Raw genomic sequence first — 25,208 nt, 5'->3', positions numbered from 1 at the left:
AACGTGAGTGAACACCCAGGGCAGTCCAAACCCCAAGCCTGGGCACAGACTGTGGCAAGGGGGGGATTAAGAAAGTGCACTGGAGTCAGAAGCCTGGCGCTGCCAATGAGAGTGAAAATCACTTAGCATCCCCGACTCCGCTTCCTCATCTGTGAGATGGAGATGGTGACACCCACTCCACAGGGCTGCTATGAGGATTAAGGGGATCATCACAGTGTCTGCACGTAGCAACAGCTCAATGAACGGAAGCTGGGATCGTAACAAGGCCGCCAAGGACAGAAGGCTTCCTGAAACAGAAGTGGAATGAAACAAATTTCTGAAGCAGAAATGGCATGGCTATTCCCACCATCTAATGGGCAGGAAGAAAAGGATGAAACGATAAGAAAATCGGAGCAGTGGGAATGCTTCTGAGGGGGAGGAAAGGGAATACCGTCAGCGAGGAGTGAACTGGGGTGTGCGCGATGTTCTACCGAGCTGTGCTCATTTTACGATTATTCTTTAAATTACAAATGTCTGCTATACGCACTCTTTTGTATGAGTATTCCCAGAATGGAACAAAATTTTTTTAAAAACAGCCGACCAGAGATCAGGACTGCCCGAAACTGCTGGGCAGCTGTGTCCCACGTGTCTCCGGACTGTCTTACAGGCTGCCGGGCTCTCACTGTCTTGGCTGGGCCTGAGGACAGGCCTGGGGAACGCAAAGGATACAGTGTTTCCAGTGCGCCAAGGCCCTCCGCAGCAGCGTCCTCCTGGCCAGGCCCTCCACCCGCGCGTGGTGGGCGTGCAGGCTCTCCCTCCGCGCCCAGGCGCGCCGCCAGGCACAGAAGTGCATCTGGAGCAGGGTGGTGCACTGGACTCGCTCGGCCATCTCTGCAACAGAGAGAGGAGCTTCAGTGCTGCCCCGTCGAGGCTGGACCACGAGCTGGAGGCTTCTCTAGGATGGGCTGAAACCCACCACTGGCACACAGCTGCAATTCCAGGCTGCTGCTCCACAGAGAATGTTGGGAAAGAAGGGTTTTGAACAGGGGAGGGTTACTATGGATTCCTTAGCTACAGTTCTGCTCTCCAAGGAAAGAGAAAAGGATTCTGTCAAAGGACTGAAGCTCCTGGTTAGTGACCAAGGAGCAGGAACGGGGACAGCTGCCTCTAAAGAAAACCCCGTTTCACTCCTGCCTCTATACCCGCGTTTCGGGACTCCAGGGAACGAGTCAGTGACACACGACTCGGTCGACATGCTGGCAGAGGCTTCTGTGAGCCGTCAGCCAGGCTGATACAGGCCGCCAGCTCCATCTCCTTTTAAGACTAATTAGCTAATGGCCTGATGAGCTTAAGGCCAGAGAGGGGAGGGCATTGGTCCTGGGATGAGAATGCCTTAGGTGGAGGCATGTACTAGTCTGCAACTCATCACTAAATAGCTTCATGCCTTCATTGAACTTCCAGGCTTGGGCATCCAGACAGTAGGCCCCTCATCACTATTTTCAAGTGGGCACATCAGCTCTCCCAAGAGACAGTGCTGGGAGGCTAGGAATCCTGCAGGGAGGCCTGGGGAAAGCAGGGGAGCCTAACCCTGCAGCCAGGACTTCCATGTGGGCTCGAGAAACTGAAGGTCAAAAAGTACTGGCCTTCATGACCAATTTATCGTTACTTCTGACCTACTGTGGGAAAACTAAACCATCAGGATAGTGCTCAGAACACTCAACATCATAAATCATGCATCTGCATAATGAGGGACAAACAATCCAAATATCTGTTTCCTCTTTTTTTGGCCACACCACACAGCTTACGGGAGTTTAGTTCCCCACCCAGGGATCAAGCCCTCGGCCTCAGCAGTAACAGCGTGGCATTCTAACGCTGGACTCCCACGGAGTCCCCCAGATATCCATTAATAGAAGAATGACTGAGTAGATTAAGGTAAGCCGCCCCCCTCCGTAAAACACGGTCATTAAAAAAAAAAAATGTATGGGATTTCCTTGGTGGTCCAGTGGTTACGACTTCGTCTTCTGGATAGCTAGGAAGTCTGGGATGGATATGTACACACTGCTGCATTTTAAAAGGATAATCAGCAAGGACCTACTGTATAACACAAGGAACTCTGCTCAATGTTACCTGGCAGCCTGGATGGGAGGCGAGTTTGGGCGAGAATGGATACATGTGTATGTATGGCTGAGTTCCCACCTGAAACTATCATAATGTTGTTCATAATGAAATAAAAAGTTTAAAAGAAAACAGACTTCACCTTTCCAATTCAGGGGATGTAGGTTCAATCCCTGGTTGGGCAGCTAAGATCTCACGTGCCTCGTGGCCAAAAAAACCAAAACATAAAGCAGAAGCAATACCGTAACAGATGCAACCACTTTAAAAATCGTCCACACACACACACAAATTCTTATTAAAAATAACTTAAAGACAGGAAAGCATCGATTAGTTGAATGGAAAAAACAAGATACAAAACTGTACATATCATACTAATCATAATAATCGCACTACTTATAGCATAATTAAAATCCTACTGAATTAAATACACTGAACAGGAGCCCCTTCTGGAGAACGCCAGTCCCTTGAGGGGAAGAGGACACAAAACGCCACTGCAAAAACAAGTCAGACACAACAGATACTGTAAGAAGTCACCTGTGCGTGGGATCTAAAAACACAACAGACTAGCAAATCAAGGGAAAAAGCAGCGGACTCGGCTGTGTGGGGGCAGACTAGTGGCTGCCAGCGGGGAGGGGGCCTGTTATGGGATTATACGAAATTATGTGTGCGCAACTTCTGAAAACTGAAAGGCTCTATAGAATGTAAAGACTCTTTCATTCAATAAAAAACAATAATAAAGGAAAAAAACGGAATAAAACATTGAAAAAAAACACACAGAGGAAATAACTTAAACAGGAGTCAAGGATGCTGTCCTGTCCTCGGTCTCTTCTTTCAGAATCTGTGGTGTGACTGTTACCACCCCCCGTTAGTACATGACCGCCCCTGGCAGCCGTGGGCATGGCGACCCTCCCTCTGCCCCTGGTGCCCAGGACTCACGGTTCTGCAGCCTCTTCTCTCTGCGCAGCTGCAGGTACTCAAGCCAGGCCCTGAGGGCTCTCCACTGCTGCCGGCGCTGAAGGTGTTTCACTGCGGAGACCGTCTTCCTTCTCTCCCTCCAGACAAAGAGGAGCTGCTCCTGCCACCGTGACCAAGCCTGAAAACCAGAGAAAAGACAACCATTAAGGGAGGCAGGAAACCAGAGGTGAAATACAGGTGAGGGGAAAGAGAAACCCACACGCTGGAAAGGGAGAACTCAGAAAACGAGGAAGTGGCGATTCCAAAGCAGGACCGTAAGAGATGGGGATGTGGGGTGAGAGGATCTTTGAGAAGGGCATTCTGGGACTTCCCTGGAGGTCCGGTGGTAAAGAATCCGCCTGCCAATGTGGGAGACACAGCTCGATCCCTGGCTGGGGAAGATTCCACACGCCTCAGGGCAACCAAGCTTGTGCGCCACCAGTACTAAAGCTGTGCTCTCGAGCCCGGGGGCCACAGGGGCTGAAGGCTGTGTGCTGCAACTCCAGAGGCCCACAGGCCTAGAGTCCAGGCTCTGCAGCAAGAGAAGCCACCGAACCGAGAAGTCCGTGCACTACAACTGAGGAGGGCCCCTGCTCAGCGCAACTGGAGAAAGCCATTCTTTCCTGGATTAAGGGGAAAAAAGAAGAGGAATGACAAGCTGGGACAGTCCAAGGGGTGGTAAAATTAATTCAGATCTGGAACAGGTGAGGCTCTGTCTTTTCTTCCAAAGAGGGAGGAAGCCTACGGTCGAGGCCCTTTCTCAGCACGTGAGTCCCCAGGACATGGACCTATAGAAACCGAGGGTCTGCAGACGGATTCCCTTAAGATTATCCATCAACGGGCACCCTTGGGAAAGCCTTCACGCACACCCAGCAATACTCCTGCCCTACTCTGAAGGTAACTGCCATAGATGACTTGATACCTTCTTTTATGCCTTCATACCTCTGTAAACCTGTGACATCCCTTCTCCCTTCCTTCCTCTCATCTGAATACCATTTTTTCTATTTTGCCAAGAAAATGAAAGCAATCAAAAGACAATTTTCTCAAGCTTCCACACATCCCCCAGGGGCTCTTCCTTCTCTCCACACTCCCAACAAAGGTCACCCCCACCCTGCCCATCTTCTCTCACCTTCTCAAGTGTATCACTCTGGCAATTACCCCCATTCCCTTCCTGCGTCATCAGCTTTTGCTCTGCTAGATTTTTAAAACCAGCATTCAAACGTGCTGTTATTTCTCCCTTTGGGAATGTGGCAACCAAAAGCAATGGGTGACCTCTGACTGGGCCCTGGATCTGACAGTAAAAGAGCAACAGTGTACAGCTGCAAGACAAACTGTAGTCTCGACACTATCATATCAACACTACACTTCTTAGATGGATGTGGTTGTATAAGAAAACATCCTTGTTTTAGGAGGTATGAGCTGAAGTATTCAGGGTGGGGGCTTCCCTGATAGCTCAGTTGGTAAAGAATTCACCTGCAACACAAGAGACCCTGGTTCTATTCCTGGGTCAGGAAGATCCTCTGGAGAAGGGATAGGCTACCCACTCCAGTATTCTGGCCTACAGAATTCCATAAACTGTATGAGTCCATGGGGTCACACACAGTTGGACACGACTGAGTGACTTTCACTTTCACTCAGGGTTAAACTTGACGTCTGCAACTTTAAAGTGACTCAGAAAATACAAGAAATACACCGATACACTTGGGAAAGCAAGTGTGGGAAGATCCTAAGGATGGGTTAACCTGGTGAAGAGAAGCCAGTATCCAGCTTTTCTGTGATTTGGTACTTGTCAAAATTAAAAAGCTGAGGGCAAAAGTTGCAGACTAGTGTGGCACTAGACTTCACTCTTGGTCCAGTAATTAAGAATCTGCCTGCCAATGCAGGGGACAAAGGTCTGATCTCTGGTCCAGGAAGCTACCACAAGCCTCGGGGCAACTAAGCCTGCTCCTGGGCCCACATGCCTAGAGCTCATGCTCTGCAACAAGAGAAGCCGCCACAGCGGGAAGCCCAAGCACTGTAACGAGAGAGAGCTCGGGCGCAGCAACAAAGACCTGTCCATAGATAGAATTTTAAAAGATTATGGTCACACAAACACTTCCGGAAGAGAATAGATCAGTCATCCTCAAACCAACCACCCATCGGCCACCCACCAACACCTAAGTGCTCTCTCCTTTCCTTTCCAAACTCTTCAGAAGGGCTGTCTACTTTCTCTCTTCTCCTCCCGCAATAAGCAGGGAGATCCTCTCCTCCTTGGGTTCACTGAGACTGCTCTTATCGAGGGCGTCGATGACCTCCACGTTGTTCAATCCAAAGGCCAAACCGCAGTCCTTGGCGGCCAGAAGCGTCTGACACAGCTCATCGTCTCCACCCGGCCTCCTTGCCTCCGCCTCTCCTCTCTTCCACCACCGACGGCAGGCTCAGTGCCACTGGCTACACCCACTCCCTCTGTGCTTTCACCATCTCGTGGCTCCAAATGAAACCTGTGTGCTGAGGACTCCCGAGTTTACCTCTCTGGTGTGGACGCAACACTCCACACATACCCAGCCAGCTCCTCCCCGACTGCCCCTCATGGTCACGTGAAAGGCCCATCAGGCTGAAGTTACGGAGCTCAGGATGCAGCCCCTCCCCATCCTCCCGCACAACCCTGCCTCTCCCTCCCCTCCCCTTCCCTATCTCAGTGGAGAGCAACTGGGAGCAGTGAAGCACCTGGGAATCCTCTCAGACTTCTTCTCTGAAGGTTCACTCCTTATCTATCCAGTAGCAAACCCTGCTGGCAATTCCTTGAAAACATATTCAGAATCCAACATCATCTTGCTTTCATCTTGGCCCAGAATCTCGCCTGGAACTTTGTAATCGCTTCCTAACTGTCCTCCCTGCTTTTATATTTGATTTTCCGTGGTCTGTTCTTAGCACAGCAGCCAGTGGTCCTTTTTCACTAGTTATGACTGCTTTGTAAGTTCAGTCTCTCCATTGTGCTGCTTATTTTTAAATAATTACTTAAATAAATAAATAAATAATTATTTCATATTTGGCTGCGCCAAGTCTTAGCTGTAGCACTCAGGATCTTCTATTAGTTTGGTGCAAAAGTGACTGTGGTTTTCCATTGTTGAACTTTGCCACTTGATACTGGAATACATTCTTTTTTTTTTTTTTGGAATACATTCTTAAATGTGATTATGCTATACATCAATTTAATGTGCATTTCTTGCTTTATTTTTTCCCTAATGACCTATTACTTGCTGTTTATATTTACTTTGGACTATGGAAATGCTGTTAGACAAAAAACAAATTCGAGCAGTTTTCTTATTCAAGTTCAAAATGGGTAGCAATGCAGTGGAGACAGCTCGCAACATCAACAACTCATTTGGGTCAGAAGCTGCTAAGGAACGTACAGAGCAGTGGTGGTTTAAGAAGTATTGCAAAGGAGACAAGAGCCTTGAAGATGAGGAGCACAGTGGCTGGCCATTGGAAGTTGGCAACAACCAGGTGAGAGGATCCAGAGAAGGCAACGGCAACCCACTCCAGTACTCTTGCCTGGAGAATCCCAGGGATGGCGGAGCCTGGTGGGCTCTCGTCTATGGGGTCGCACAGAGTCGGACACGACTGAAGCGACTTAGCAGCAGCAGTTGAGAGGATCATCAAAGCTGATCTCCTACAACTATACGAGAAGTTGGCAAAGAACTCAACATCAACCATTCTAAATTAGTTATTTGGCATTTGAAGCAAACTGGAAAGGTGAAAAAGCTCGATTAAGTGGGTGCCTCATGAGCTGACCGGAAATCAAACAACTCGTCATTCTGAAGTGCTGCCTTCTCTTATTCCACGCAGCAACAATGAGCCACTTCTCAATGGGACTGAAACGTGTGACAGAAAATGGACTTCATGTGGCAAGTGCTGATGACCAGCTCAGTGGCTGGACGGAGCAGCAGCTCCGCAGGCTTCCCTAGGCCAAACCTGCATCAGAAACGGGGCCACGGCCACTGGTTGCTGGTCTGCTGCCCATCGGATCCACTAAAGCTTTCTGAGTCCCAGTGAAACCATCACATCTGAGAAATACACTCAGCAAATCAAGATGCACCGAAAACCGCAACGCCTGCAGCCGGCACTGGTCAACAGAAACGGTCCAATTCTTCTCAGCAACAACACCTGACTGCACGTCGCACGATCAAGGCTTCAAAAGTTGAACAAACCGGGTCCTAAGTTCTGCCTCATCCGCCAGATTCACCTGACCTCTTGCCAATCAACTACCACTTCTTCAAGCATCTCAACCTTTTGCAGGGAAAATGCTTCCATAACGAGGAGGACACAGAAAATGCTTTCCAAGAGTTTATCAAATCCTGAAGCATGGCTTTTTGTGCCATAGGAATAAACTCATTTCTTGTTGGCAAAAATGTGTTGACTATAATGGTTAATTAATAAAGATGTATATGAGCCCAGGTATACTGATTTAAAATTCAGGATCCAAAACCACCATTACTGCTGCACCAACCTTAAAATCTTTATTGCAGCATGCAGGATCTAGTTCCCTGACCAGGTATCGAGTCCCTGAATTGGGAGCTTGGAGTCTTAGCCACTGGACCACCAGAGAAGTACCTAAATCTCCCCATTTTTATGACAATTTCCCTCTCTGCCTTTTTCTCTCCGTGCTACTAACCTGTAAAGGAGAAACCAGGTCACGTACCCTATAAACTGTTTCACGTCTTAGATTTGGCCAACTGTCTCCTCCTGGTGTCTTTAAATTGTCCCTCCGATTCCTGTGTTTCCCACAAACTGATAGTAAGATTCACGTTAGGCTTGGCTGGAGTCATGTTCAAATTTCAATCAGGGACATGTTTCAAGTGCTGTGGATTCCTTCCTGTTATGTCACAGCATGGAAGGCTGCCATAGCTTTAGCGACTGTTTGGTGCCAAGACTGTCCAGTGTCTTCAGATGGCATCAGTCTGACCCCTCCCTCATATTTCTCTATTATCTTTCCACTGGGTGACTACTGCCCAGATCCATTTTCTCACTGGGAGGAAAAACAGCAATATTCTAATTCTAATACTCCTGCATTTGTTTTATTAACTGGAATTCTATTTTTTTTTTTTTAAAGCCTTATTCTCTCATTAACCCTCTCATTTCTCAGAGATTAGTCTATACAGGAAAGGCAGGATAAACGCTCGACTTTGGTCTTCATTAATTTCCAAAGAATAGAATGAAGGCTCTAACAACCCAAAATCGTGACCAATCAGCTCTTTTTTTCCTCTAATGAATGTAAGAATTTTTATATACTTTGTATGTTTCGATCCACTAGTCGTTATGCCTTTTGATGCTCAAATTGTTGTCTTAGGCCTGCAGGAGGCCTGCTGACACACGCCCGTCAAGCTCTTCACTTCTTCACAGCCCTGCACACCATCTCCCGGGACGCAGGCTTCCGATGTCTAGTTCTTGCTCTATTTCTGGAGTCAGTCATTTCCCAAAAAAACGCCTCAGTTCCTTTCAGTGGCAAATAAAAGGAAATAGGAGACCACAGCTCAGGCACTGGGGATGCGAACTGCTGTAGTACTGCACTGCCTCTAAGTGTTCTCAGTCAATAGTTAGAATTTCACTAATTCAGGTTAAAAAAAAATCATGGGTCCATACTGATACTGGTATTTCTAATTTCAGATTACAGGGCTTTTGTTTCTTTGATTTTATACCTGTGACCTTTCCTTTTATACTGAAAATCTGCTTCTTAATGACACCGCCATGGTTATTTGCTTTAGCTTACAAAGTAGCCTTAATAGTTCAACGCAACAATCCAAACCTGCTACTAACAATAAGACCACTGAAAGCAACCTTAGAGCTCTTAGCTCTCTGTGTCCTTAGAATACTCCCAGCTAGGAATGAAGAGTCAAAGTATCATATTTTAATTCTTTTCTCTTTGTAGTCCTTGCTACAAACTTGATATATTTGTTTTCAGTGTGCTCTAAAATCCTAGGGCCTGGTTCTTTTACTTCTTGATTTACTTTCCTTTTTTAATTATATAAAATACATCGTTGCAAACATAAAACTGTGTAACAAAGCAAATTCATTGACATTTTGTTCCTATATGTTCCCTCCCTTCCCTCATAGGTAACAACTCTTCCGTTTTTGGTTTATACTTCCATTATTTCTTCTTGAAAATATAAGAAAACACACACTCTCTCTTCCCTTTCTTCCCCAAAAGGCAGCACTCAATGAACCAAACAGAGCCTGTTAAGAGGGAAGTGTGATCATATCTCTTCTCTACACCAAGCCAGGAGCTTGCCCCTCCCCCTGGAAAAAAGAGCCTGCAAAGCCTTTGCAGGCACAGCCTTACTCGGCCTGCCTTGTTACACCTAACCTTTCCTACTCTCCCTCTCACACTTATCAATATATCATGAGCTACATCAAGTTCACAGGTGGGGAGACTATCTTAAACAACTTTCTCCAATCTAGTATGAAAAGTCAGTGTATTGCGATAAAAGTCCAAGCAGGCTTTGTTGTGGAACTTGATGAGTTGATACTGAAATTAAAGAGTAAGGAAGAACTGCCATGGCAATTTTGAAAAAGAACAAGAGTAAAGAAGATCTCTTTCCACATATGAAGACTTAAGAGCTATACAGCAAGATCAGTAGTGGTAACAAACAGCATTTACTGAGGATTCCATATTCCAAGCATCATTCTAACCGTATTACATGCCTCATCACACTTAATCCTCAACAGCCCTGTGAGGTCGTACCATTATTATTTGCATGCATGATCAGTCGTTCAATAATGTCCAACTCTTTTCAACCCCATGGACTGTAGCCCACCAGGCTCCTCTGTCCATGGGATTCTCCAGGCAAGGATACTGGAGTGGGTTGCCATTTCCTCTCCAGGGGATCTTCCTGACACAGGGTTTGAACCTATATCTCCTGCACGGGCAGGCAGATTCTTTACCACTGGGCTGGGAAGCCAACACTATTACTTACTTACAAATAAGTAATGTAAGGTACAAGGAGATTAGATAACTCATTTTAAAAGGGCAGGAAGCTAACAGGTGACGGCAGCAGAATTTCCACCCAGGTATTCTGATGAGAGAACCTTTGTTCTTTCTTACCTGCTTCGTTAGATCATAATTAAAATAGTGTGATACTGGCTTAGAGATAGACAGCTACACCAATGGACCAGAGAGCCCAGAACAGACCCTTGAACAAATGGGACCTTGCCCCAAATGGAAGTGGACTAATGATCAGTATAAAAAAGATAAAAGATGAACTACTCAGTAAAGAGTGTTGCGGAAATTAATTACCCATAAGGAAAATGACAAACTAAGATCCTGTCTCAAACAACTTACAAAAATGTAAGTTAGGCTACAGTGAAATTAACAGCGCTTGTGTGGGGGTCTCCCCTAGGGGGTCCGTGGTAAAGAATCCACCTGCAGGAGACGCAGGTTTGATCCCGGATCCAGGAGGATCCCTGTGCCATGGAGCAACTAAGCCCGTGCACCGTGACTGCCGAGCCTGTGCCACAATGAGAAGCCCTTGCACCATAACTGAAGAAGAGCCCACTCAGTCACGAACCCGCATCACAGTAAAATACATACATAATTTAAGAAAACACTTGTATGAACAAAAAGGCACCATAAATAAAGCGAAGAAATAAAAAAGTAAACAAGCTATAAAACCTAATAGTTAGTGTACCTAATAGTTCAAAAGATTAGTAAGCCGAATCTATGACCATGTGCACGGAGCAGAAAAAGCTAAATAACCCAACAGAAAAAAGGAGTGAGGGACGGTAACAAGCTCAAAACCACAAACCCAATGACAATCAGGCATCAGAAAAGATACTGGGGTTCGCTAGGAATCCGTGAAACATAAACTAAAGCAACAATGAAGAACCACCTCACACATATCACATTGGTGAAAATGACCCAGTCTGGCAATGCAAAGTGCTGATGAGTCCCAAAGAAACCAGAACAACAATTTTAGCATGTAAACTGGCACAGCAGTGGAGAGCAAACGGGTAATGTTGGATAAGGATGATGAGATGATACCCAAAGACCCAACAGCTTCACTTCCAGGAACGAGAAACCCTCAGACTGTCATATAGGGATGTGTGTTTAAGAATGCTCTCCGAGGCGGCTTCCCTGGTGGCTCAATGGTAAAGAATCTGCCTGCTAATGCAGGAGATACAGGTTCGACCCTTGGTCCAGGAAGATCCCACATGCCACACAGCAACTAAACCCGCAAGCTACAACTACTGAGCCGATACGCTGCGATTACTGAAGCCCACGCACCCTGGAGCCTGTGGTCCGCAGCAAGAGAAACCACCGCAATCAGAAGCACACGCATGGAGACTCTCAGAGAGAACGGCCCCGGCTCACAGCTAGAGAAGCCTGCGGCAGCAACAAAGACCCAGCTCAACCAAAAGTAAGCTAATTTAAAAAAGAATGCTTTCTGCAACACTTTGTAATCTTAAAAAAAAAAAAAAAAACAGGTAATCAGGAAGAAATAACAGTTTAGCAGCAGTGAGCAGATCAACTGAGTCTTACTCAGCAAAATGGCTGAATGTACGCGGTTAACAGATCTCTATACCAACATGAATAAACCTCAAAGATACACTGCAGCATTAAAAACAAAAAGCAGCAAGCTGCAAAGTGAAGCATGATGCCATTCATAAATTTCCTAACAACACAAAGCCAGAACATTTATTCTCGATGTACATGTATACATACACTTTTACAAGTGGAAAAGAATGTAAGAGAATAAGGATTCCAACATCAGGGTGGAGTTATCTCTAAGAAGGAAAGGTGGCAGAAGGAAGGATGGATAGGGCTTGAAATGTGAATTTAACTACATTAAATTACATCAAATTCTGGGGCAAGGATGGAAAAATGCTGACAGCTTTTAATTTTGTATGTTGGAGATGTGGATATCTGTTAAAGTTTTTTTTTAATTCTTCTGTTGTGGGCCATTTTTACAGTCTTCTCTGACTTATTATAATATTGCTTTGGTTTTATGTTTTGGATTTTTGACTGTGAGGCCTGAGGGATCTTATCTCCTGGACCAGGGATTGGACCTGCACTGAAAAGTGAAATCTTAACCATTAGACCACCAGGGAAGATTCTTGTTAACATTCTTAACAAGTGTTTCATAGTTCATGTTTTTATGCTTAAACTTCATTTTTTATAATTTCATATGTCATGATGTCTGTCCTGACTAGTTCAGAGATGTGAGGATTGAGAGGAATGACTTAAGGTTCCTGGTAAATCATACAGTACTTACCAGACACAAGGATTTTATTTATAATCTGCAGCATAAAATTTGTCTTAAGAGTCTCACAAAGCTTTTGGTCCATAGCAGCGCTTTCTTATTGCTCATGTTTTTCACTGGATTTGATTCTGAATGACTTTTGTCTTATTAGTTAAATCCAACCTCAAATCATGAAAACCTATCACTGAAGACAGTCATTCAAAGCCGCTGTTGGAAGCTCTGAGGGCAAAAGCCAAACAGGAATTCTAAACGCGTGCTGAGCAACAGTGGCAGCAGCAGAACGAGTCTGCAGGCTCTCAAAGTGCTGGCTGAGAGGGACAAGCACTCACACAGCCCGAGTCCCTCAGTGGCGGAAAACCAGCCTCATTCCATTCCTGCGCTTCTGTTTTTTCACCTGGATCCCTCACCCTCCCGAGAGCACCAGTCCACAAGGATAAGACAGCAGGATGGTCAAGGGACGACCCTGCACTTTTCAGGCTGCTTGGGTTCAAATGCTGCCCCTGACCTTTGCCAGGTGCACGACAAAGGTGAGGGCCAGGTATCGGAGTTATTTAACCTGTAATAATCGGTTCAGTTCAGTCACTCAGTCGTGTCCGACTCTTTGCGACCCCATGGGCTACAGCACCCCAGCCTTCCCTGTCCATCACCAACTCCTAGAGTTTGCTCAAACCCATGTCCATTGAGTTGGTGATGCCATCCCACCATCTCATCCTCTGTCGTCCCCTTCTCCTCCTGCCCTCAATCTTTTCCAGCATCAAGGTCTTTACCAAGGAGTCAGTTCTTCACATCAGGTGGCAAAGTATTGGAGCTTCAGCATCAGTTCTTCAATGAATATTCAGGACTGATTTCCTTTAGGACCGGCTTGATCTCCTTGCAGTCCAAGGGACTCTTAAGAGTCTTCTCTAACACCACAGTTCAAAAGCATCAATTCTTTGGCACTCAGCTTTCTTTGTAGTCCAACTCTCACATCCACACATGACCACTGGGAAAACCATAGCTTTGACTAGATGGACCTCTGTTAGCAAAGTAATAATAATATGGGCTTTTAAAAATAATTTTGAAAATTGCGATAACACATGTAAGGGCCTTAGTCCAGCATCTTGGAGAAGGAAACGGCAACCCACTCCAGTGTTCTTGCCTGGAGAATCCCAGGGACGGGGGAGCCTGGGGGGCTGCCGTCTCTGGGACTGCATAGAGTCGGACATGACTGAAGCGACTTAGCAGCAGCAGCAGGACGGTAAGACCACAAAAACACCATTACTGCTCCTACCATTCTTGTTACCACATTATCACTGGTAACAACTAAGTCTACTTCCTTCCTATTGCTTCAGAAGTGAAGTGAAGTGAAGTCGCTCAGTCGTGTCCAACTCTTTGTGACCCAATGGACTGTAGCCTGCCAGGCTCCTCTGTCCATTGCTTCAGAAGACCTTGTGAATTCAGAGGTCAACAAATTTTTCTCTTAAAGGGTGAGATAATAACTATTTTAGGCTTTGCAGACCATGTGGTCTCTGTTGCAACGACTCAATTCTGTCGTTGTAGCCTGACAGCAGCTTAGACAATACATAAATGGACAGGTGTAACTGCATCCCAGTTAAAACTTTATAACAGGCAGCTGGCCAAACCTGATCCATGGCCGAGTGGGCTGACCCCTGACCTACACTGTTCGCACACGATCTCCACATATTGCATACACTTGCAGAGATGACGCAAAATGTTGTCTAATAGAAAGTTACTGGCGGGGGGCATGCTTCCCTGGTGGTCCCATGGTAGAGAATCCTGCCAACGCCGGGGACCCAGGTTTGCTCTGTGGTCTGGGAAGATTCCACATGCCGCAGGGAGACGAAGCTTGTGCACCACAAACACTGAAGCCCCCACACTCTAGAGCTGTGCTCTGCAACAACAGAAGCCGCCACACCGAAACTAGAGAGCAGCCCTCGCTCACCACAACTAGAGAAAGCCCGCGCAGAGCAACGAAGACCCGGGGCAGCCCGAAACAAATTAACGACAAAAAATCACATCTAGTGTATTCCTTCCCGCAGTCTCTCCATTGAAGAGTCCAGCCTTCCACGCTGCTTGTGCCTCCCACCCCCTCCCGCCCCTGGAGCTACACGAAGGGCCCAGCAGAGGCAGCAGCCCGACACCAGAAGTCGGGCGCGTCTTCTGTGCGTGGGGGCCTGACGACACGCACAGAGGACCCCAAAGCCTGAGCCTGCGGACTCACCTGCAGCTGGAGGCTCTGGGCCCAGTGCTTCACGGCTGTGGCCTGGAGGGCTCGGCCTAGGAGGACCCGGCCCAGTCGCCGTCTCCACACACTCCACCACACCCTGCCGGAGAGCAAATCAAAGACAGGACCAGTCAGAGCACGGTCAGCAGAAGGGCAGGGCAGGGAGGGCTGGGCCTCAGACCCCCGGCTCAGGTCCCTCTCCCTAAGACCAACACCATTAGATCTGCTGCCAGAAAAAGCAATTAAGGAACGGCTCTAGCACTGCCAGCTAAGGGTTGAAAACTGACGGTCCCTAAGGTCAGGCCCCCTGGGGGAGGGCACGGCAAACCACGCCAGTATTCTTGCCTGGAGAATCCCACGGACAGAGGAGCCTGGGGGGCTACAGTCTGTGGAGTCTCACAGAGTCAGACACAACCAAGGTGACTTAGCACACAGGGTCAGACCCGGCCTGAGACACTTCAGATGCGCTCTGTTTGGCCAATGTGGGTTTAAAAAAAAAAAAAAAAATCGCTGCCAACTACTTCAGGAGATTCCACAGAATAAACTGCAAAACTACTAGTATTTATTTATAGCCACTCCATGCAGCATGTGGGATCTTAGTTCCCTGACCAGGGATTGAACCCACGCCCCTAAGCAGTGGAAGGGCAGAGTTTTAACCACTGGACCCCCAGGGAAGTCACCCAATAATGGCTTTTAGACTTCCAGTCTTGATGGATCCCTTCCCTTCCTCCTGTCCTTGCCAGGTTTCATTCTAGCCTTGGGTTCCTTCCTACTTATTCTCTGATTTGTTCAGAAGAGCAGTAATGTGGAAAAGAGCGCTTTCAACTTCTGTTTTTACCCTGGTCACTCTAACTCACCAGTATCTCCTTCCTCCTAACTTAAGCCATGCTTAGCTGTATCTCTTCAAAATCTCAACCTATCTGGCATTACTACTTATTTTTTAAGCACTTAGAGAAATTACAAATTCCCTGAATGCAAATTGTAATGTAAATATAATTTCCCTGAATGGAAATGATAAATTCCCTGAGTCCCTCAGGACTCAGTCAGAAACATTTTAAGCCCGTAACAGACACTGAATAAATAAAATTATGTAGAAATATCTCCCATAGACTCTAGAGAAACTACATACTTACTAAGCATTTACAAATATCTGCTGAATAAAGTTTAAATAACAAACATTTTAAATAACTTCTTTATGTCCACTGATGGTCTGTACACTAGCCTAAATACTTCACAAGTACTACCTTATGTATTTCCCATGACAACCTGAAAAAGACAGCTCACGGTGTGAGGAAAGTGAGGCCTGGAGAAGTGAAAAGACCCAGTACTTGTGAGAAGTCTAGCTGCAAGGCTTCTGCTCTTACCCACGCTACACCGAGGGCCCCGCTCTCCTGGCCAGGAACTGAGCTTTCAGTGCGCTGCCATTTGGGACACCAGAGGACCGCTGGGAACAGTGCACAGAGGCATCAGTACCAGTATAAAGCAGCTCACTGCTACACACTTCTGGCTTTCAAAGTGGACTGACTCAGGTGGTCTCTCCAATGGAGGACGGTGCTGCTGAGATGCAGTGCAGGGCAGCAGGAAAAAGTGTGAGCTGCGACATCAGAAAGATGGATGGGTGAACCCTAGTTTTGCTAATTATGACTCACACACAGTAGAAAGCTTGAGTAACTTGCCTGAGCTCATGTATCTTAATCTGTGCAATATCAGTATTTATCTTACAGCTTATGGTAAGAAGTAAGTGGGACACTTTTCATTAAAAAATTAACATACTCAGAAACTTAACACAAGGCTTAACAGTAAATATTCAATTAGTGTTACTTATGATTTTGTGAAAACCTGATCTTAATGCTGAACAACGTACCAATAAATACTTACTACATATCAATTATATTCAAAATGTTGTTTTAAGGTGGGTTTTTATGCTGGCTTTCCAGCAGCATAAAGCAATGAGGAGGTAAAAACGAATGCTGCTGATCTGTAGGGCCACGCAGCACACTCACCACAGAATACTCCGCTGCCTGAACTCCAGGGCAGTGGTCTGCATCTGAAGTTTAGTCCTACGGAAAACCACGTAGATCAACCAGGACTTCCAGGCCTGTCGCATCTTTTGCTTTGCATCTAGATGCACCAAAAAGAGTTCCAAGAAGGGGTTAGGAGAGATGAATTACTCTGGCTTAAGACAAAAAAAGCTCAGAGGCTCTCAGACGGGTCCCTCCTCTGAGTATCTAAATTCCTCCAGTCTTCCAGTGCCCTCTGCTGGAAAAGTTATGAAGCTCCACAAAGTTAATAAAGATGCAAGATGCAAGGAACAGTTATGCAAGTGATGACATTTACAAAACATTTAAAGGAAAACCAATGCGCTGCGCTGTTCAGATATCTCTAAAAGTCCTTATTTTTTGTAGAGTTATATACTCTTCAATATCTACACATGAAATAACAAAGGAAGCAGGGAAGTGAATGGGGATATGGACGTAACAAGACTAGTGAGCTGATAATTGGAAGCTGGGTGGTGGGTACACACAAGTTCATTATTCTATCTTTCCATTTTGTAGATTTTTAAAATTTCCATTAATATAAGGTTAATGGAGTAGGAAATGGCACCCCACTCCAGTATTCTTGCCTAGAGTATCCCCGAGGATAGAGGAGCCTGGTGGGCTAACAGTCCATGGGGTCGCAAAGAGTCAGACACAACTGAAGCTACTTAGCAATATAAGGTTAAAAAGGAAGTCATAATATAAAATTTGCTGTTTGAAACAATATTTGTAAAGTAGAACAGGCAAGATGAAAAGGAAAGGATACTATCTGTATTTATTTGTGAGAGAAAATAAAAAGGGCCAGTAATGATCCCAGAGCAAAGAGAATTTACTACGTAGAGGAGGTACAAAGGACAGGCCTCCCTTTATAGTAAATTCCATTTTCATTGTGAGAGTCATTACTGGAGAAGTTTTTTTTTTTGTAGAACACAAAGGAGAAAATAAAAATATGTAAAACATTTTCAGCACATTCTCTAAAATGTGGACAAGGAGGACTACAGCTCTACTTTGTATTTCATAGTTGTTGACAAATCACATCAAAAGATGAAAAAGAATTTAATATGTCGCTTCCTTGGGCTTCCCTGGTGGCTCAGAAGATAAAGAATCTGCCTGCAAAGCAGAAGACCCGGGTTCGATCCCTGGGTCAGGAAGATCCCCTGGAGATGGGAATGGCAAACCACTCCAGCATTCTTGCCTGGATAATTCCATGGACCAGGTGAGCCTGGTGGGCAACAGGTCCGTGGTGTTGCAAAGAGGCGGACACGACTGAGCGACTTTCACTTCATAGTTTTCTGAGGGCCCACCCCAGCCTTCCAGAATCAGCACATCTCAGGCAAGAAGGACTAGCATGGCACCGTGGTTTTAGAGTACAGGCTGCTAAGACAGACAAGCTGGGCCTGAGTACTGTCCTTGTCACTTGGCTAAGTAACCCCACACAAGTTCCTCACCTGCAAACTGGCGCCTCCTTTAGAGGTACATTTGCAAACAGGGAGGCCTGGCGTGCTGTGGTTCATGGGGTCGCAAAGAATCGGACACGACCGAGCGACTGAACTGAGATGAGATTATCTATGAAAAGGAGAAATTAAATGAAAAGAGATGAAAGAAGAGGGCCTTATAGAACATTTACTGCCAGGCAGTGACAAAGAAGAATGCAAGTGACCGCTCAGGGAGATGTGCTGTGGGAGAAGACAGCTGAAGGCCGCGGGCATGGGGAAGCCATTCCTGAGGCTTCTCTCTTAGCTATGGGAAGAGCAGGTCTACGCAGGGTGCAGTGGACAAGGCGTCCAAGGGACCTGCTGAGTTTGAGGGGCCTACAGGGTGTTCATGGTTATGAGAAATAGCAGGAGGTTACATTATCATTCAATATGCCTTTTTCCCTTAGATTTACCCATACGGGTTTCTGAGTTCAACTCACAGAGGAACTAGATAACAACCAGAGCTGAACTGTCACAAGATCACTAAGGGCCAACCTGGACCGAGAAGGCCAGAAGCCAGCAGTGTGACCTGACACACGGTGGCAAGACAGACAGCAGCCCCAAGTGCTGTGGGAGAAACACGGCCAGCACGCTGCACCAGCAGGGTGGGAACCTGCTGATTTGTTCACACAAATCATGCTGACCTGAGTCGTAAGTGCCCAAACCATGTTGCATGGAGACAAACCATGGGGACATGATCACAGGAGCTCCTGCTGAGAAATCACACGGGCACAGGAAGCGGAGTCAAACAACTCTTCCCTTTGACTCAGTGATTCTCTCCCAAAGACAATGTACTTGTCCTTCACAGAAAACTTTCCTTCTGAAAGTAACTCTGGGCTCTTAGTAAACTAGGAAAAGGGAGGGATCTTACTCAACTTGATAACAAATATCTACAAGAAGCCTATACCATACTCAATGGTGAGGAACTCAAAAGCGTTTCTGCTAACCAAGTGTACAGCAAGGATGACTCCACTCACCACCTCTATTCAGCACCTCAAGTTCCCGACCCAGGGACTGAACCCAGACCATGGCAGACAAAACGCCAAATCCTAACCATGAGACCACCAGGGAACTCCCACTATGACCACTACTAAGTCGCTTCAGTCGTGTCCGACTCTCCCGTCCCTGGGATTCTCCAGGCAAGAGCACTGGAGTGGGTTGCCATTTCCCTCTCCAATGTATGAAAGTGAAAAGTGAAAGTGAAGTCACTCAGTCATGTCCAACCCTCAGCAACCCCATGGACTGCAGCCTTCCAGGCTCCTCTGTCCATGGGATTTTCCAGGCAAGAGTACTGGAGTGGGGTGCCATTGCCTTCTCCAGGGAACTCCCAATAAAGTCTTAATAAAGGGGTGGGGGAGCAAAAACAAGTAAATGGAGGCATTTTCTTTAGCATGTACTTCCTCTTCTCACCATGATTCTCGGCTCTCAGGTACTTGCTCCTCATCTCCCGTTGCTGATACACGTAGGTCTTCCAGGTCTGGAACATCAGGCTGTACAAGTAATATCTGAGGAGCCACAAAAGCAAGCGGTGCTTCTTTAAAACAAAACAACTCTTAATCTGACATACCCAGTCCGTTCTGCACACAGGAAAAATTAACAGAACACTTCTGACACAGAAAAGCCAATCCATATCCTAAGCTGGGCTGCCTTGGTAGCTCGGCGGTAAAGAACCCGCCTGCCAAGCAGGAGACATGGGTTCAATCCCTGGTTGGGACAATCCCCGAGAGAAGGAAATGTCAACCCACTCCAGCATTCTTGCCTGGAAAATGCCTTGGACACAGGAGCCTGGAGGGCTACAGTCCATGGGGTCATAAAGAATGACTAAATAGCAACATATCCTAAACTAAAGCTGCATTTCCTACAATCACGGTGAAATTTGTCCTCCTTGACGGAGAGTGTTCTCCGCACCTTATGCTATCACTAAGGGAAAAAAGGCATGAATTACCTGAGTGTGACTTCATCTTCAGCATCCACAGAGCTGCAGCATTTGGAACGACAGTCATTTCTTACTCACCCATGCCACGGACAATACCAGCTCTGCTTTGCACTAGAACATGGTCAGTGGCCTCCTTTGTCTTTTCCTCCTCAGTACATACATTATCCACAGGACTGTCAGTCCCTCCATCTCTTCACTATCCCATTTCCTAAGACTTGATTTCATACTCTGCCAGCATATCAGAACAATTCAACACTGTCTATGTGAAAGTGAAAGTGAAAATCGCTCAGTCACGTCTGACTCTTTGTGACCCCATGGACTATATGGAATTCTCCTAGCCAGAATACTGGAGTGGGTAGCCTTGCCCTTCTCCAGGGAAACCCACCTCTCCCGCATTGCAGGCAGATTCTTTAGCAGCTGAGCTACAAGGGAAGCCCAAGAATATTGGAGTGGGTGGTCTATCCCTTCTCCAGCAGATCCTCCTGACCCAGGAATCAAACTGAGGTCTCCTACAATGCAGGCAGATTCTTCACCAACTGAGCCACCAGGGAAGCCCCTAATTAAAACACTGTCTAGACTTTATCTGCGATATCCATAAATCAGAAACCCTACCCCAGAGAGCCTAAAGACATGATTATGAGTGAATACCATTTGGAAAAGATACAATGTGTGAGACATATTAAGTTTTTACTTGTAAAAAAGGTATAGAAAATATGTATGTGATAGAATTCCCAATTTTTACTTTTTTCACTTATCCCTGGGAATACAAATGTCACAGATTAAGAGTTTCTTCTATCACTAAAAAATAAATAATTTTTTAAAGTTTGTTTTCTTTGTTTTCTATTTTCTTTTTTAATTTAAACTTTTTTTTATTTGGCTGTGTTGTGCAGCATGGAGGATCTTAGTTCCCTGACCAGGGGCCAAACCCATGACCCCTGCAATTGGGAATATGGAGTCTTAACCACTGGACTGTCAGAGAAGTCCCTCTTTTCTGTTTTCTTAAGGTTCTATATTGGGCATATACTTCCTCCCAAGCAATATAAATTAAAGCAACTCTACTGGTTTAGAAAACAGAACTGGAAATTATACAGCAGTGGGAGTTGGTGAGGAAACGTCTATTCTAATCATTAGCGTGACCGGTACATGATGGTTACCTGAGTTACAGGGTTACCTCTGTGTGTGTAAGTTCACATGCATACAGTACTGTGTCCTTGGGTTTAAGTTAGGACTCTGATCTTGCTCACTCTAAAAAGAATTTGAAGAAAAACAGAAAATACAAAACTCTTCTCCTTACAAGGATGGTCCAACAACCACAAATTCAATCGCTGTGACACAGCACATTACTAGAATCAAAAAGAAAACCATAAGATCATCAGCGTCTCAACAGGATAAATGCCACATATCATGAGCCCACATCTAGCACCACACTCAATGGAGAAGGCTGAAAGCTTTTCCTCTGAGATCAGCAACAAGACAAGCGTGCCCACCCTCACCACTCCTACTCAACATAGTACTGGAAGTCCCAGCCAGAGCAAGTGGGCAAGAAAAAGAAATAAAAGGCATCAGCATTGGAAAGGAAGAAGTAAAACTGTCTCTATTTGCAGATGACATGATTTTACACATGGAAACTCCTAAAGATTCAACCAAAAAACTTTTAGATCTAATCAATGAACTCAGTAAAGCCATAGGATATAAAATTAATGTAAAATATAAGTAGCATTTCTCTACAGTAACAACAAATTATCTGAGAAAGAAAGAAGTAAATTAATCCCATTTACAATAGCATCAAAAATAACAAACCACTTAAGAATAAATTTAACCAAAGAAGTGAAAGGTCTCTACTTTGAAAACTACAAGACACTAATGAAAGAAATCAAAGAAGATACAGATAAACAGAAAGGTGGTCCATGTTCACAAACTGGGAAAATATTGTTAAAATGCCAATACTACCAAAAATCATCTATAGATTCAATGCAACCCCGACCAAGATTCCAATCTCATTTTTACTGAAGTAGAAAAAACAATCCTAAAAGTTACATGGAACTACAAAAAACCTCAAATAGTCGAAGCTATCCTCAGGAAGAACAAAGCAGGAGACGTCACACTGCCTGTTTTCAAGCTACACTATAAAGCGGCAGCATACAAGGTCATAGGCTTCCTTGGTGGCTCAGACAGTAAAGAATCCACCTGCAGTGCAGGAGATTCGGGTTCGATCCCTGGGTTGGGAAGATCCCCTGGAGGAGAGCACGGCAATCCAGTCCAGAATTCTTGCCTGGAGAATCCCCATGGACAGAGGATCCTGGCGGGCTACAGCCCAAGAGGTTGCAAAGAGTCAGACACGACTGAGCAACTAAGCACAGCACATACAATGTCACGGCATAAAAAACACAGAGACCAATGGAACAGAATCCAGGGCCTCCGAATCAACCCAAATATATGCATTCAGCTAATACTTGACAACGGAGCCAAGAATCAATGGGGGAAAACACAGTCTCTAAAATAAATGGTGCTGGGAAAACTGGATACTCACATGTAAAAGAATGAAACTAGACCCCTATCTAACACCACTCACAAAAATTAAAGAGAAATGGATTAAAGACTTAAATGCAAGACCATGGAATTCCCAGGAGAAAACAACACAAGAAAAAAGGTCCTTCACATAGCAATGTGAAGCCAAGAATCTTAGCAATGATTCTTTGGGTATGATACCTAAAGCACAAGCAACAACATAAAAAATAAACAACTAGGACCACAGTAAACCAGAAGGCTTATGCACAGCAAAATACAGTCAACAACGTGAAAAAGACAACCTACAAAATGGGAAAAAATATTTGCAACCCATATATCTGATAAGGGATTAATATCCAAATATATAAAGAACTCACACAACTCAACAGCAAAAAATCAAATGATCCAATTTAAAAGTGGTCAAAGGTAAAGATAAAAGACTGAAAAGTGAGGTTACTTTTTTTATTAGGTAACAAAAATTAAGCCTTTGGGGTGCTCAAAAGCCCTATGGTAGGAAAAACAACAATATGTATTAAATGGAAGTAAATACTGTTCCAGAATCCCCAATGTTTTCATCTTTATCCAATCTAAAAATTATACAACTTCCTTTAACCATTCTTTTTCTAAATGAGCATTAATGCACTGCATGTGTTTAATACACTAATTCTCAACAAACATAAATAAAAGTGGGCAAATGACCTAAACAGACATTTCCTCAAAGTAGATACACGAACAGGCAACAGGTACATGAAAAGATACTTAAAGATAACTAGTCATCAGGAAAATACAAATCAAAACCACAATGAGATATCACCTCACACCTCTAGGCCATCACCAAAAGGACAAGATAGAATAATAATGCTGTGCATCTGAAATTTATATAATGCTATAAACCAATTTTACCTCAATCTAAAAAAAAGTAGGAAATTAGGTCTCCCTAAAATGAAGAGATTTAGAAAAAAAAAAAAAGATAAATGCTTATGAAGATACAGAGAAAAGGGAACCTTGCGATCTGCTGGTACGATCTGTAAACTGGTAATAGCCACTAAGGAAAACAGTACGCAGGATCTTCCAAAAATTAAAAATAGAACTACCAGACAATCCAGCAATCCCACTTCTGGGAATATATCCAAAGGAAACAAAAACACTAACTTGAAAATATATCTGCACGACCCTGTTCATAGCAGCATTACTTACAAAAGCCAAGCAAGACAGGGCAACAAAGAAAGAGTCCACAGATGTATGAATGGGTATCTATTAGGTTGGTCAAAAAGCTCATTACGGAAAAAACAACCAACTTTCTGGCCAACCCAAATACATAAAGTGGAATCTGTTCAACCATTTAAAAATGAGGAAATTCCACAAAAACTAATATATACATATATATATATAAAAAAGAGGAAATCCTGTCATTTTTGACAACATGGATGGAATTTGAAGGCATTAAGCTAAGAGAAGTATGTCACAGAAAGACAAGCATTGATCTCACGTGTGCATTCTTTGAAAAAAAAAAACTGAGAGAAAGATCAGATTTGTGGCTTTCCAGAGGCATGGGGGTTAGGGGAGCGGTCCACAGGTACAAACTTCCAGGTATAACACTAATAAGTTCTGGGGATACAGGTACAACATGATGACTACACTTACCACTGTGGTATGAAATATATGACAGTGGTTAACAGAATATATGATAATTGTTAAGAGAATAAATCCTGAAAGCTCTCATTACAAGGAGAAAATTTTTTCCTCATTGTTTTTCATTGCAGTTATATGAGATGATGAATGTTAACTAAATTTATCATGGCAATCATTTCACAATATATAAGTCAAATCTCTATTCTGTACACCTAAAACTCATACAGTAATTAATATATATTGTTATATTAATAATAAATGTTGACAGTAATTAATAAATAATTGTTATATTTATTTATATTTATTATTTATAAATATATATTTATATTATATATTTAATTTAATTTATATAATATATTTATATATATTATTAAATACATTATTATTAAATATATATTTATATATATTTATTATTTATTTTTATTTATTTATATATTATTATTTATTATATATTATATTAATTATAATATTAATTATATTAATATTATACATTAATATATTATTATTTAATTATATATTATTATTATTTTATTTATTTATTTATTTATTAATTTATATATATTATATTTATTATTTATTTATATTTATTATTTATATATAATATATTTATATATTATTAAATATATTATTAAATATATTATATATTAAATTTAATATATATTTATATATTATTTATATTTATATTTATTTATATTTATTTACATTAATTTAATATAATTATATTATTAATATATTATATTATATTAATTATAATATTAATTATAAAATTAATTATATTAATATTATATATTAATATATTATTTAATTACATATTATTATTTTATTTATTTATATATTATTATTTATTTATTTATATTATATTTATTATTTATTTATATTTATTATTTATATATAATATATTTATATATATTATTAAATATATTATTAAATATATTATATATTTAATTTAATATATAATATTTATATATTAATTATATTTATATTTATTTATATTTATTTATTTATATTAATTTAATATAATTGTTATATTTATTGTTATAATTATTATATATATTATATATAATAATATATATAATATATTATATTATATTATTAATTGTTATATTAATAATA

General features: G+C 43.3%; 1 protein-coding gene across 1 annotated transcript in view; it reads right to left on the bottom strand.

The window, feature by feature from the left end:
• The window catches only part of SFI1 (SFI1 centrin binding protein), an 83,964-nt gene that overhangs the window by 29,885 nt on the left and 28,871 nt on the right, over positions 1-25,208 (bottom strand). Inside the window, 5 exon segments of the mRNA XM_052654476.1 lie at positions 709-870; positions 3,031-3,187; positions 14,506-14,608; positions 16,512-16,629; positions 19,430-19,524. Of these exon segments, the coding sequence (XP_052510436.1) occupies positions 709-870; positions 3,031-3,187; positions 14,506-14,608; positions 16,512-16,629; positions 19,430-19,524 (635 nt within the window).

This window comes from Budorcas taxicolor, chromosome 17, assembly GCF_023091745.1.
Source record: "Budorcas taxicolor isolate Tak-1 chromosome 17, Takin1.1, whole genome shotgun sequence".
NCBI classification, from domain to species: domain Eukaryota; kingdom Metazoa; phylum Chordata; class Mammalia; order Artiodactyla; family Bovidae; genus Budorcas; species Budorcas taxicolor.
Note: the sequence above shows the minus strand (reverse complement) of the source record. Positions and strands in the feature narration are given on the sequence as shown.